We start from the raw sequence: 13,481 nt of genomic DNA on the forward strand, positions 1-13,481 counted from the left end.
CACACACACACACACACACACACACACACACACACACACACACAATAGCCAAGACCTAGTGTGAACATTAGTAGCATTAACGTTCTGCATTGATGCTGCATCGAAGAGATAATATTCTAGACAATTAGTAATAATATCTTGCGCCTATCAAATATAGCATTATGCACTTAAGCTGAACCACCAGGCTTCTCCAAGCTTAAAATCTGGTTAGTTGAAGATATGACTATCTGTTTGTAAGTAACACCTAGAAAGGAATACTATCAATATTTGTAGTAAAATGCTTATAACAAACACATTTATTTTTCCTTTTTTATCCACTAAAATAAATAATTTTAACAAAACAAGAGCCCTATAGTAGATTTCAAAAAACATTCCTAACAATTCCACTAGAGAGTAGAATAAGTACTACAGGTTGATATAGCATCCTAAAGTATGCATGTCACCGTAGTCACAGAGTCACAGTATTTTACGATGGAATAGTTCTTTTAAGAATAATAGACATTCAAAATTCCTTTGTCTCCCAGCATATGGGAGGCATCACAGTTCATCTATGAACAGCAGTGCAATAGGTTGTTTTCCAAGAAAAGTAGTGAAGAATGTAGTTGAGCCAATTTTGAACTCCAGAATAAGCACGTCAAAGAAATTAGTTACTTGTCTACTAACATCTACGTGTCAAAAATTACTAAATATATCAGTTAAATTTTTTACAGTTAAAAATGCATTAGGAGAGTTCATATTCTTTGGTAATTATTTTATGTAGACATATTTACTTCTAAAAATCTTAACAACTGTAAGCTTTAATGATTTTAATGTTTACTTCACATGGCCAGCTCGTAAGTATTTAGCCTTTGAATTTTAACTCTAAGAGAAAGACAAATGTTAACAGAGCAATTGAATTCTCCAGGAACCAGATGATGTTCACAAACGATTTATGGAAACTCTATTTCCTTTTAAAGACCTTTTCTTACTTTTAGTACTAACTTGGAATTTTTCTGTCAATTGCCATATGCATTGTACAATTGAACTGTGTAAGAACCATTTTATATTTGCACAGTTCAGTACAGACTCAGCTAAGACCATTAGGTGAACTGCAGTTAGTGTGCAAAACTAGCTTTCATTATAGATTTAAAGGGCAATATGTTCAATGTGAAATCAGTCTGTTACAACTCTGTATCATAGCCCTCAATAAATATGACTACAAATATAATTTTAAAATACCTTCAGAAGCACTCATAACTATGTGATCCAAAGACTTTCCAAAGTGAATGCATATTAAATAACTTTACATCTTATTTCTCTCTTTAAGAATTTATTACTTAGTTTTTCATATTTTTACAGTACCATTTACAGAAATGTTTCTCAACTGACAGGCTATCGATTATTTACAATAATACAGTTTCATGAAAATCACATTTAAAGGAAAAATATATCTGTACTTTGGAGAAGCACGAGAAGGAAGGCTGTATTATTAAAGAGTTAACTGGAACAGTTGTCTGGGGAAATTTTATCCTACATGTGAATTAACTATATTTTGTCTACCTTTTCATCACTTAGCTCTTTCAACTTGATACTTATTCATGAGTTTCTAGCTCCTGACAAGATACACCCCAATTTTAAAGGAAATTTAATTCCTTACCTAGCATTATTTTCTCTTGACTAACTACATTAGTCAACAAAAGAAGTCCTAAAAGTAGAAAGGCTTGATATGAGAAGTTGAGGCTCTGCGTTAGGTTTTCTGTTCACTGGAAGCCAATCTGGAAAACAACACCTCCCAACTCTCAAACGGCGTTAAGTGAGTCTCCAAAGAGCACATTCTGAGAGATGTTGTCTATTATTCTCTGCAGGGTAATTTTTGAGGTTTACTGGGAACAAAATCATTAACTAAATTCCCCTGCTACTTATCAATAAAATTTAAGGAGATGGGGAGATATTTATGTACACATTTGGTACCAACCAACTACCTCCTGACCCATTCCCTTCCTTAAACTTTACAGTCTGGTTTCTACATTTCTGAAACTACATCCTGGGAACCAAATTCAAAGGCCTTCTTGAAAGTCTTCATCCTACCTCCTCCACTTCGGGAAACACCGCTGCTATTCCCCCCAAAAGTATAACTATCCACGATTCCTATGACTTCTTGGGTAAACTTTCTTTATTTCTTACTCTCTCCCAAACTCAAGATCTCTATGGTAAGAGCACAGACTCTGGACTCGAAACGCCTGGATTCGAATCCTTCCTCAAGTGTGAGTAGAGGCAAGTTACTGAACTTCTATGTTCTCAGGTTTTCTTGTTTGTAAAATGAGAAGAACAGTGCCTACTTCACAGAAATCATGAGGATAAAATACCAGTAAATACAAGGGAAGCATTTATGCTAGAGCCTTGCCTAAACTGAGTATTGGCTATCGGTAGCAGCTGTAACTGCGGCCACTGCTGTCACTACTACTGTAAAACAGTCTTTTAGAGAAATCAGCCTCTCCTATCAATTTAACCATAGGCTTCCGCCTTAGGCTGATGACTCCTGAAACGCTTCATTTTCTTATTTCAAAATTCCTACAAGTCACTTCCATTTGGAAAGCTCATGGTTGGCTCAATTTCAAAGTATCTAAGCAAACTCATCATTTCACTCCATTCCTCAAGTTCCCCATTTAGATTTCCTTCCTTCATTCATTCATTCAGTCTCCTAAGCTGACAGCCTTGGAATCATCTTAGATTCCTCCTTTGCTCATTTCCCTCCAAGTTGGGTGGATACCAAATTCTGCAGTGTACTCCTCTTCTCCTTCCGGGATCCACAACCCTAGTCAGGGTGGCCAAAACTCTCCGTCCCTCCAACCTGTATTTCTACCTTCGAGTCTAAGTTTTACTTCCCACTTCTTTCTTTCCTCCACAACACACTAGTTTCCATCACATTATGCTTCCTATTACTGGTTTCCTTTTGCCTTATGCACCAAAACCTAAACTCAGCTACTCATTCACCTTTTAAGATTTTAATAGTTAGCTCCTTCACAATCCAACTTCATTTCCCATTTCAGCAAGAATGCTTTTCAGTTGACTTGCACACCCACTATGGTCACGGTGCTTGTTTAGGGTCTTGTAGTATCTGAAGTGGGTGCTGCCCCTTGCTCTCTGTTTAGGCCCATTCTATTCATTATCTGACATCCTCACTAACCTGAAGACACCGGTTCATTCTGCTGTCTACACTTTCTAATAGCTTTCCTTTCTTTCCTAGTATTACTCAGTATTGTACCTTGTTGAATGCTATGCTGGTCCCTGTATTTTACAGCGTAGCATTTATTGTATCAAAACATAATACAATTATGTGTAATACTGAATTATGCATTATTTCCTTAAAAAGTAGATTATGTGTTATACTTTTTGTTTACCCTACAGCAGCCATAAGGTAGCAGGGTATTTAATATGTATCATGCTGTGCCTACTTGGGGAGTTCCAAAATTGTTAACCTGAATTTTGATGCCCTAAGACAGTGGTGAGCAAACGTTTTCTATAAAGGGCCAGATAGTAAAATTTTAGGCTTTGCAGGCCACATATAGCCTCTGTCACATATTCTTTTTTTTTTCCCAACTACTTAAAAATGTAAAAATCGTTCTTAGCTTGAGAACCCTACATAAATAAGCAGGTCATGCGTGGCCTGGATTTACCAACCCCTACCTCCTCTACGGAATAGTTCAGTATCTTACAGAGTCCTTACAGTTAAGCATTTTAATCAATATTTAACTAATTTTTCTAAATGTTGATTGGTCAACCACTTTACACTGACTTTTGAGCTCTAACATAAAACAAATAACCCCTGAGTACTTACCAGCTCTTTCAGACTTTTCTTTCTGTTCCCGTAATTCCTCTCCCTGGGTAGTCATCTGTTTGATGCGACTACGAAGTTGAGCAATTTCTTCTTCTTTCATTTCCAGGGTTTCATGCATCTGCCGTTTTGTCTCTGCTATTACCATTCCCTAAACAGAAGTGCAGACTCTAAACTATTTGCATAACAAAACTGCATCATCGATAGCACGTATCAAACTTACTTCAAAAGGCAGAAAACATAGAACATCTCTTGCTAAGTATAGCATAAGAATTATTTCATTATTTCACAACCTGAAGTCTGTGTTCTTTACTATATACTATACTATATACAATAACCTTGATTACCTGGCATGCAATCAGGGTATTTTTGATACAAAAAAATTATATTAATAGTAAGTTTAATCTTTTATGTATTAAAAACACATTTTAGTTTAAAAACGTATTTTATAATCTTTCTATAAATGTTTGCTATCATTTTCCCGGCCTTAGTAAACAGTTTATAATTAACAAAACACAGCCTTCTGTCCTTGGCTCAGAGCCCTCATAAACTATAATTATCAATCTGTGCTGTAAACAGACAGCGCCTCAAAGGCTGCTGAGAGTACAGGTTACTGCTGCCCACACTGGATGGACCAAGGCTGTGGCACAGATCCACCTGATGTTTCTTTTTCCTCTTGTGACGGTCTATAGTCCCACCACCGTCCCTCAGTGTGTCTGTGACGCACCCCTATGCCTCCAATTTCCTAATTCCTACTGTCTTCCCACTCTCTGGATCACCTACACAAGAAATGAAGGTCTCTAAGGGAAAAAGATTATCAAATATGTATTAAATTGGTCATTTGTGACTAACAAAAAATGGGGTGGTTCAACTTGTCCTTGAAAAATAAGATTTTCTGACAGCTGTTTTATTGTCTTAAGAAGATTATTACCTTATTTCCGGGGATAGTCAACCCCCATTTTAGGGTATGACTCTTCCAGATGGACAAATAAATAGATGGACTAATATTAATGGACAAATAAAAACCAGGTAAGCGGGGCATTATTATATGAAATTTCAAAACAAAATCGTGTGTCTTCAGTTTCTTCAAAGACCAAATCACAACAGAAAAAAGAGGGAGAGAGAGAAAGAGGGCAGTGAAACTTACAGAATAAGAGAGTCATAGCAACCACTTGCAATGAAAGAAACTTATCTGAATCCTGATTCATAAAAATGGGGAAAAAAATGTATGAGACCAAAGGGAAAATCTGAAACTGACTAGACAGTTCATCATATTAAGAAATTATTGTTAAATTTTTAGATGTGATCATGATTGCATGGTTATATTTTTATAAAAATAGAGTCTTTTAAAGACACATTAAAATACTTATGGAAGAAATGATAAGATTTCTTGGATCTGTTCCAAAACAATCCTAGTTGAGGATAACGGGGGTTGGGAATGTACAGATGAAACAAGATTAGCCATGAGATGTTAATTATGAAATGTTAACTGTTGAAGCTGGATGATGAGTTCATAGGAATTCATAATCTTTCTACTTTTTTGTTTTCAGTTTTTCATAATGGAAAGGTTTTGTGTTGTGTTTTTTTTTTTCAAGTGGGCCTTGAAAAAAGTCCATGCAGTTTAAGGACTAGAATCTAGCAAAATGATATTATAGAATGATTGCCAATGATGCATTTCAAGAGCAGAACAGTATTTACATGTTCTTAATTACATGGTCTCTTAAAATACTGTGGCTATAAAGCAGCATATTAAAGAAAATGGAGGATGGTATGTAACTGACTGGGAGCTGCTTTTTAAAAAGGACCCAAGAACTTGGAGCTGAAAGAGTTAGGTCATAACTGTTTGCCCATGAATTTTTCAGTTGTCTCTGCTGCCAGGGCTACAGCTTCTGCTCCAACTCTAAACTACCAATCTCACCTACACATTCTAAAATTCATTCACAGAATTTTCTGGGTATGCTAATACATGCATTACCACTTCTTTACTTTTTAGGCAATTATCTGAAAGATTATTCTGTTTCCATTATATTTGAAAGACAATACTTATTCAGATTTAGCAACACCTTAACGAAAATAACTTTTCTCTACAAAATAGTTATGCACTATAAACAGATTTCTTTTGTAAGTTATTCTAATCTACAAATCAAAATATTGACAGGGATCAAGAAATCACAGAGAATCCGCTTCACATGATACAAAACTAATGCTAATAGTTATATAGATCTAGAAATTAAAACAAAAAGATTTTTCATGGAAGCAGCTGCAATAATTTTGGAAAGCAGAAGTCTGAATGCTACCAACTGCTTCCAAAAGTGAATTCTGGGGCCCCCTGGCAAATTTTAATATCATAAGTATTGTTTTACCTTATCTTGTTCAAGCTGTTCAATTAAGTTCTTTGCATCACGTAACTGAGTGATAAGTTTAGTCTTCTCAGCCATATGAAGCTCCTAAAAAAATTTTAAAAATTCATTTCCATCTCTAATAAAGCTTCTCCTTATATGAGAACTCTAAACATTTTATCTAATTTGGATACTTCTCGTGATCTAGTAGGAGAAAAGTACACAGGACATCTCAGAAGTGCAGAAAATGCCATGAAGCCCAGGGCACTTGGTTGCCCCCTCTGTGCTATCTATGGAGGAAGGGAGAAGGCTTTCCAGAGAAGGTTAGGCCTAGCTTTATGGGGCTACCTTAAACAAAACTCATTTACTCTTTTACCTTCATCTTTTCTAGTTCTTGAAGCCTTTCATCTAGTTGTTCTTGCAGTGCTTCTTTTTCACTGGTTAACAGTGTACATTGCTCCTTATGTGACTGAATTGTTTTCTTACAACGCTGCAGTAGGTTCTCTTGACGCTTAACTCTTTGCTGAAGTATTTCCAGTGTTTCAGCAGAAGCTCCATCTCCCACTATTAACAATAAAGCAGCACAAGCAGTGGCAATCAGTAAGGAATAGAAGGGCTCCCTAGGAACAGTGAAGCCTGTTCCAGTACGCAGGACTATATTCTTATTCCAACACTCTGCTATAACCCGAGCCAGATCAACAAGAGTGGGCGCCCTTCCAGGGCTCCCGGTGTCTTAGCTCCCATCCCAAAAGGATTAATAAGTATTCTTTCCAATGCACTCTAATCTCTTCCTGAGAGGAGTTCTGATAAGTACAGCTTTCTCCATCTCCTTACATCTCCTTTATGAGTGAAGTTTTCACACCCCAGGGGAAGGTCAGGGCCCCTTACAGGTTGGTTGCTCAGATAGACACACCTGCTCAGCAGCACCTTACTCTGGCTCTGGATGGACCAAAAGTTTATCATACAACTCTTTGAGAGAAAGAGCTGGTAAATAAAAAGTGGAAATTTCATTAAATATATACCTCAAAGCCTCAAAGAATAGAAAGGGCTGTAAGTGGATTTTAAGAAAAGATTTAATTATGTTTTTCTTTTCCAGTTAGAAAACAAATAGGCAAATACAGGCATCTTTGAATGTAGAAATATGTAAGCAGTATCATTTAAAAACCTATAAACAAACAATTACAAATAGCATATTCATTAATCTTGAGTAGAACTGACCTGTTTATAGGAAATTTAGCTATTGCTATCAGTAAAACAATATAACGTAATAAATTGATTTCGATTACAACGAAAAGGTGGTGCTGCTCCTTATAGAGTTTCACATCTTAAAACAATTACTTAGTTATTTTCTCCTAAATAACAACAACAATAAAGAACCCAAAAACAACAAAAACTCTTGCATCTCTCTGGAAATGTTAGATCTAGGACACTTCTATCTCAGCCAACATCTATTAACTCATCTCCTGGAATCACTTGACCTCCTCTTTGAGCTTTTAAACGAGCTGGGTCCTTCATCTGACAAGATGAAGCTTACCAACTGGCTCTGCAGCACTCTCTGTATTCTCTTTAGTGACACCGTCATCCTGTGGTTCTGCCGGAGGGGGTGGTTTTGGTAAATCAAGACTCATCGGGCCATTTAGTAACCGTTGTTTCAGCAAAGAAACCTAAAAAAAAAATGTGTGTCATTAGGAAAAAATTATTCAAAAGAAACTATGGCAGTAGGACTTTTTTTAAAATCAGAGAGGATAGCATAAATGATCTTTTTTTGCTTAGATATCATTTAGGGGAAAAATTAAAATTACGTTTACTCCCAATGCAGTCAATGTTTATATTTGCTATTTTGAAAATCATAGTTAGCCAAGAGCTACAATAAGTTAACAATTGTCCTTAAAATTAATTGAGGAAAAGCAGAATTTTTAAAAATAGGCCATTTTTTAAACATCTGGAACCTATTACATATCCCATCAAAACCCCTGTTTTTCTTTATGCAAAAATTCCACACTTTCAATCTTTTACCTGAGTCTGGAGAACACTGATATACTGATCTTTTTCCTCTAAAGATGCATCAAACTCCTCTTGGAGATGTTTCTTTGCTTGCTGGTCCATTTGGAGCTCCTAAAACATAAAGGATTTTATAGGGAGTTTTCAGCACAAAACAAAAAACACAAACTTGAAGTTTTCAAAGTTCAAAAATATGATCAATCCAGATTTACATTTCCCTTCAGATAAGGTTATCAGCAAAATAATTAGAGAATAATCAGCATTTAAAACATAAGTATTTACACCAGCAAATAATTTTGTTCTTTAAAGAATATGAAGATCCAAGAAAAGTATATTTTTGTAGCTGTAATGATGGCTGAATTTCAGATAATAATGTAGAGCGAATAAAAACTTAATTTCTTAGGGTAAAAGTAAAACTTTATCCTACTTGAAGACATCTTACTACTTGTGCTCTTACATTCACTGATCTAAAATTAAATTATTATGTACCAAAAAGATAGCCATAGAGCCTCCCTCCTCCGAATACATGAAAGTGTTCAAAAGCCAAAGTCGGATGCTTCCTCATCTGTAAAATGAAAAGGTTTAACTAGTTGATCACCAAAAGGTAAAATTTCAAGTTCCTGAAATGACTTAAAATGTTGCTTTCTTTAGGTCATTTCTGAGCCTTCCTAACTAAATCCAGTGATCTTTACCTCTCTGCTGTAATCACTTCCTCAAAGTACCTGCCTTCCATGGCTTCAGGGCTCCTCTCTCTATTCCTCTCTCACAGGTTCCGCTCTCTGTCCTTCTTCATTAACTCTATTGGCATATACGCTGGGTTCAGTTCTGTGGCCTCAGTGCTTCTCCCTTACACTTATGCCACTGGAATGCTATATAGATTAACTTCTAGAACATTTTAGATGTCCCATCAAAACCTCTGTTTTTCTGGGATTCCTCCTTTTCTTACCTCAAGTCTTCCTCTAACTTGATCCATCCCGCACACATTTATTAGAGAATGTTCTTCAAACAGTACTTTCAAGGACTTATAAGCAATGCCCTCTTCTTACATTGTTTCAAATTTATGAATTCTCAAAACACGGAGGCACTAACTGTCTAGCACTAACTGTCCTCTCTTCTCCACCATACACACTGCTCTCGATCTCTAAGCACACTATTTACTGTGGCTCTCACTAAAGACTCCTGGCTTGACTTCCCCCGCCACAGCAGTAATCTCCAAAGGCTGGTCTTCGGATCAGAACATGTCCAGAATGAAGTTTTCACCGATCCATGGTGAAATAAGAAGCAGAGGTAAATGTAGAGAGTTTTTCTTAGAACTATATCTTTCATTTAAACAGCTGTACTTTATTCTGAAAATATGTCCTTCCTAATTTTTTGTTATTTAAAAAAAACCATCTTTCTTTCATGAAATAACAATAGAAAAATCTGGTTCCTTATTCTTATGTTCATACTTGAAAAAATAAAAGCAGCCCTATGACAATTCTCCTTTCCTCCATTTCTGGAGGGAACTTTTCTGGAGTTAATTTTTCAGTCTACGAAATCCAAAAGTCTGGAAAGCACTGGCCTCTAAGACTTTGCAAAGGCCAATTCTTTAGTCTGGAACCTCTATAAATCTTAATAGCAATGCAGTCCTTTACTTTCTTTGAAATTGATCTAAATAATTTTCTGTATCTTACCACACTAGAAGCTGTTACATGGCATCCCCAACAGCCCACAAAAATGCCTCAATTTATATTGTGGTTTTCAGGTTTTTAATGTTTTTCTTAAACATTCTAACAACTTGACCAATCCTTTCCAAAAAAAATGTGATTCCAAGTATTGATTCTAAAGTCCAATTTTAAAATTCAGTATCTTACTAGGGGGAAAAAATCTGCATGTTGGACACTTAGAGATAAAAAAAGATGTTCAAGATTTACTATCATGTGACAGTTTCTATATCAACCTCAATCACCCAAACTATTTTGTTAAAACATAAGCCAATGGGAGAAAAGTAATTCTTCCAGAAATCTAAATAAACTATATTTCTAGTTCAGGTTTAAATCAGTAATAATTTAAAAAATATTTTCAACTTAGCTTATCTGGCATTGAATACAGTCGTCAGTAACGCTCCCTTCAGTTAACTGCTTAAACTAATCCCTGGTTCAAATCACAAGAATAAGATACTAAAGTGTAATATAATTGCACTTCTAAGCAAAATGACAAATGGCTTTATAATATTATTAAATATGATAACTGATTCAATAATTCTCCTATTGTTGACCATTTAGATGGTTTCCAAATTTTGGCAAACCCTGGGATTCATATTTTTATGCATAAATTTTGCAAGGTTCTGATTAATTCCTTAGAGAGAAATTCTGATGAGTAGAACATGTCAAATACCTTTAACTGTTTCACTGTTCTTTATCTCAGGCCCTATGTTGCCCATTATGTTCAGAGGTGATTTCAAGCTGCAAAAATGAACCCTTCCTCCCTAAGGTCAGTTTTGAGAACAGCAATTGCTTCTAAAAATTGCATCTGGATGAGCCTGAAAAAAGTACATGCTATACACAGACAGAAGGGCAGAGAAAGGAAGAAACATCTAAGACAACGTCTTCATTTATTCTCCATTTAACTGGCCTGAAAAGGGAATCAGAGAACGCTGTCTACTTAGACGAGCTCATAATTTGCCTAGCATAGTTCCTACTTCCTGGTAACACTTTCTCCCTGTTTAACATCTGCTCATGTTACAAGATTCAAGATCAGGCAAAAAACTTTACAGGGTATCTGTTGGAAATATTTTACATAACTTTTTGCTTCTTTATCTGGTTCATTAAAAAATGATACGCTAAACATTGACAAAAGACACAATATTTGCCTACATAGAAGTTTTGTTTGTCCTCCAGAAAATACTAAGAGAGATGTTCATGGATTCTATTCATGCATATACTCATAACCACAAGAGGAAGAAATAAAATACTAAAAAAATACTTTCTGAATATCTTAATACAGCAAAATAAAGATATACTCAATTTTGGCCTGTCTAAATCAAGAAAGTAGTAATTAAACTTTCTAAAGCTTCTATTCAGACTTTAATCCCAAAGAAATATTTTACGACTTACATCACTTTAAATGTTTAAATAAGTGGTAATCATGATTTTATGGGTTATATTATTTAGTTGAAGGAAATTCTTCTCTTCATGAACAAAATTAAAAGTATCCAAAACTCTCACTTACCTACTTAGTATTTACATATAAATTACTGGATAAATCCTTTTTATGTATCTGGAACCAGGGTTATGGTTCAGAAATATATCTTAGTTACTACAAAAATAGTTTAGATATGTACCAAGGAGGAATTTACCATATGGGCTCTAGACAACTTGCTACTCCTCCTTTATCTTATTCGTTGTTTTCTGGCCATTTCACTAAGTACCTTCACTAGAGGCAGTGTGATAGGCAGAAAAATGGCCCACAAAGATTCCACATCCTAACCCCCCGAAACTAGAATATAAGAATTTGTGGATATGATTAAATTAAAGATCTTGAGATGGGGGATTCTTCTGAATTATTTGGGTGAGCCCAATCAAACTTCTGATGTAATACATTTGTGTTGTTTTAAGCCATTAAATTGTGGTGCTTTGTTGCAGCAGCAACAGAAAACTAATAATTTTTTTAAAAAAGTACTAAAATCCGTCAATCTGTAGCTCTGATAAGTATTTCCTAAAAAGATAAAGTTACTGAATAAAGTTATGGATTTATACTATATTATATCCTTTAGTTCTACATTACCTGTCCCTTCAGCCCCTCGCCAGCTCCCAGAAAGGGGAGGTAGAGTTGCAAATCTGATTGGCAGCATCCAGATTATTGTAAGAGCCCTACCTTCTTTGCAGGGTAAGCGCATCTACTTCTTACCACGGGTCTTGGCCGGGCATGCCTTTTAGCCAAGTCTGGCTCCTAGTGTTCTAAGTCCTTCATTGCCTGCAACACAGTAGGTGAGCTTGGCTAGAGGCTGCTAGCAAAGCAAGCCTTTTCTCCTTCCCCACTTATGCCTAAGAATGCTGGTTCTGTAATTTAACTTAGAGAAAGGATAGCTAGGAGGCCCCTATTTACTAAGAGGCAGCAATGGGGAATATCACATTGGTATTTATCTATCTATTAATAAAATAGAAGTTTGTGGCGCGTTTAGCTGTATTTTCTTGAGTGTAGCTAAGGGACCGCTAGTGGAGAAAGACTAAGCATTAGCAGGAGAAAAAAAAATAGGTTTTCCTATGTCTCCAGCTATACTACAATTATAAACACCCTCAAAACCTGATGGCCAACATCTAATGTACACACTATGAATTTCAATATGCCTGCTTCTCCATTACTACACATATAACTAACCATTTAACTGTATATAACCTAGGCATTGAATTTCTTACAGAAACAGAATATACCTACGCACTAATTAATACACTCATCTATTCCCAAAATATAAGAAAACAAGCAAAAATAACATGAAGTGAAAGAGATTAACTTAATAGAAAAATCTTTTGGGTAAAAGTGCCATGTTATTAGTTCCCTCTAGCAAAATTTTAAAAGCACCTTCTTTCTAGTAACATAAAGTGATTGAAAAGGAACAAAACTTGGACTTGAACTCCTATTCTGCCCAAACTCCACATTCCCAGTTTGACTTGGAGGATAGCATTACAGCAGTGCTAGTACTCAGAAAAGCATGCATGGAGGTTAGGAGGTGTGCAGTAGAGATGTTGGGGGAAGTGAGAGGGTAACATAGCGCATCCTCTTGTTTTGGTGAATATTAAATTTACAAGGGTTAACAGGGAAAGAATGTACATGTAATGGTTATAATCTAACGGTATAGATATGAAAAAAGCTTTTTTCAATGATGGAAGAATGGGAATAGCATATAAAAATTTACTGAAGTAATTTCAGTAATCATAACTGATGGTGGTAGTATTAGTATTGTTATTCCAAGACTGTTGGCTTATAATGTTAAGATAAGGCAAACGAGTAATTTTTAATCTTCTGATTCATCATCAGATTCTTCAACATATGAACACTAAGGAAAAGAAAGGGATGCAGGAATGTGTAGACTTGAAGAGACTTAAAAGATATATCAAAACTATTTTTACATAAACCAGACTATAGTGTCTGGGGGGCACACTTAGATGATAAAAATCTTAAAGAGACACAGGGAAGTACAATAAAAGTCAAGATATTACTTTTAAAGAAGGGGGAGCTATGATTGGGTGGGGAAATACGGGGGGGGGGCTTTGGGTGGCTGTCAACATTCTATTTCTTGACCTTGGTGATGGTTGCAATAGTGTCCATGATATACATGATGTAAGCTA

At 35.7% G+C, this 13,481-nt stretch overlaps 1 protein-coding gene across 8 annotated transcripts in view; it reads right to left on the reverse strand.

The window, feature by feature from the left end:
• Positions 1–13,481, reverse strand: part of GOLGA4 (golgin A4) — a 98,898-nt gene that overhangs the window by 50,696 nt on the left and 34,721 nt on the right. For 7 of the 8 annotated variants that reach the window (XM_033133217.1, XM_033133218.1, XM_033133213.1 and 4 more), the window contains 5 exons: positions 8,170–8,268; positions 7,688–7,817; positions 6,530–6,717; positions 6,178–6,261; positions 3,818–3,965 (listed from right to left, as the gene is read on the reverse strand). In XM_033133217.1, the coding sequence (XP_032989108.1) occupies positions 3,818–3,965; positions 6,178–6,261; positions 6,530–6,717; positions 7,688–7,817; positions 8,170–8,268 (649 nt within the window). The remainder of the gene's footprint in view (positions 1–3,817; positions 3,966–6,177; positions 6,262–6,529; positions 6,718–7,687; positions 7,818–8,169; positions 8,269–13,481) is intronic. The other variant, XM_033133216.1, reaches the window with a different exon arrangement.

Source organism: Rhinolophus ferrumequinum, chromosome 17 (assembly GCF_004115265.2).
Source record: "Rhinolophus ferrumequinum isolate MPI-CBG mRhiFer1 chromosome 17, mRhiFer1_v1.p, whole genome shotgun sequence".
Taxonomy (NCBI): Eukaryota; Metazoa; Chordata; class Mammalia; order Chiroptera; family Rhinolophidae; genus Rhinolophus; species Rhinolophus ferrumequinum.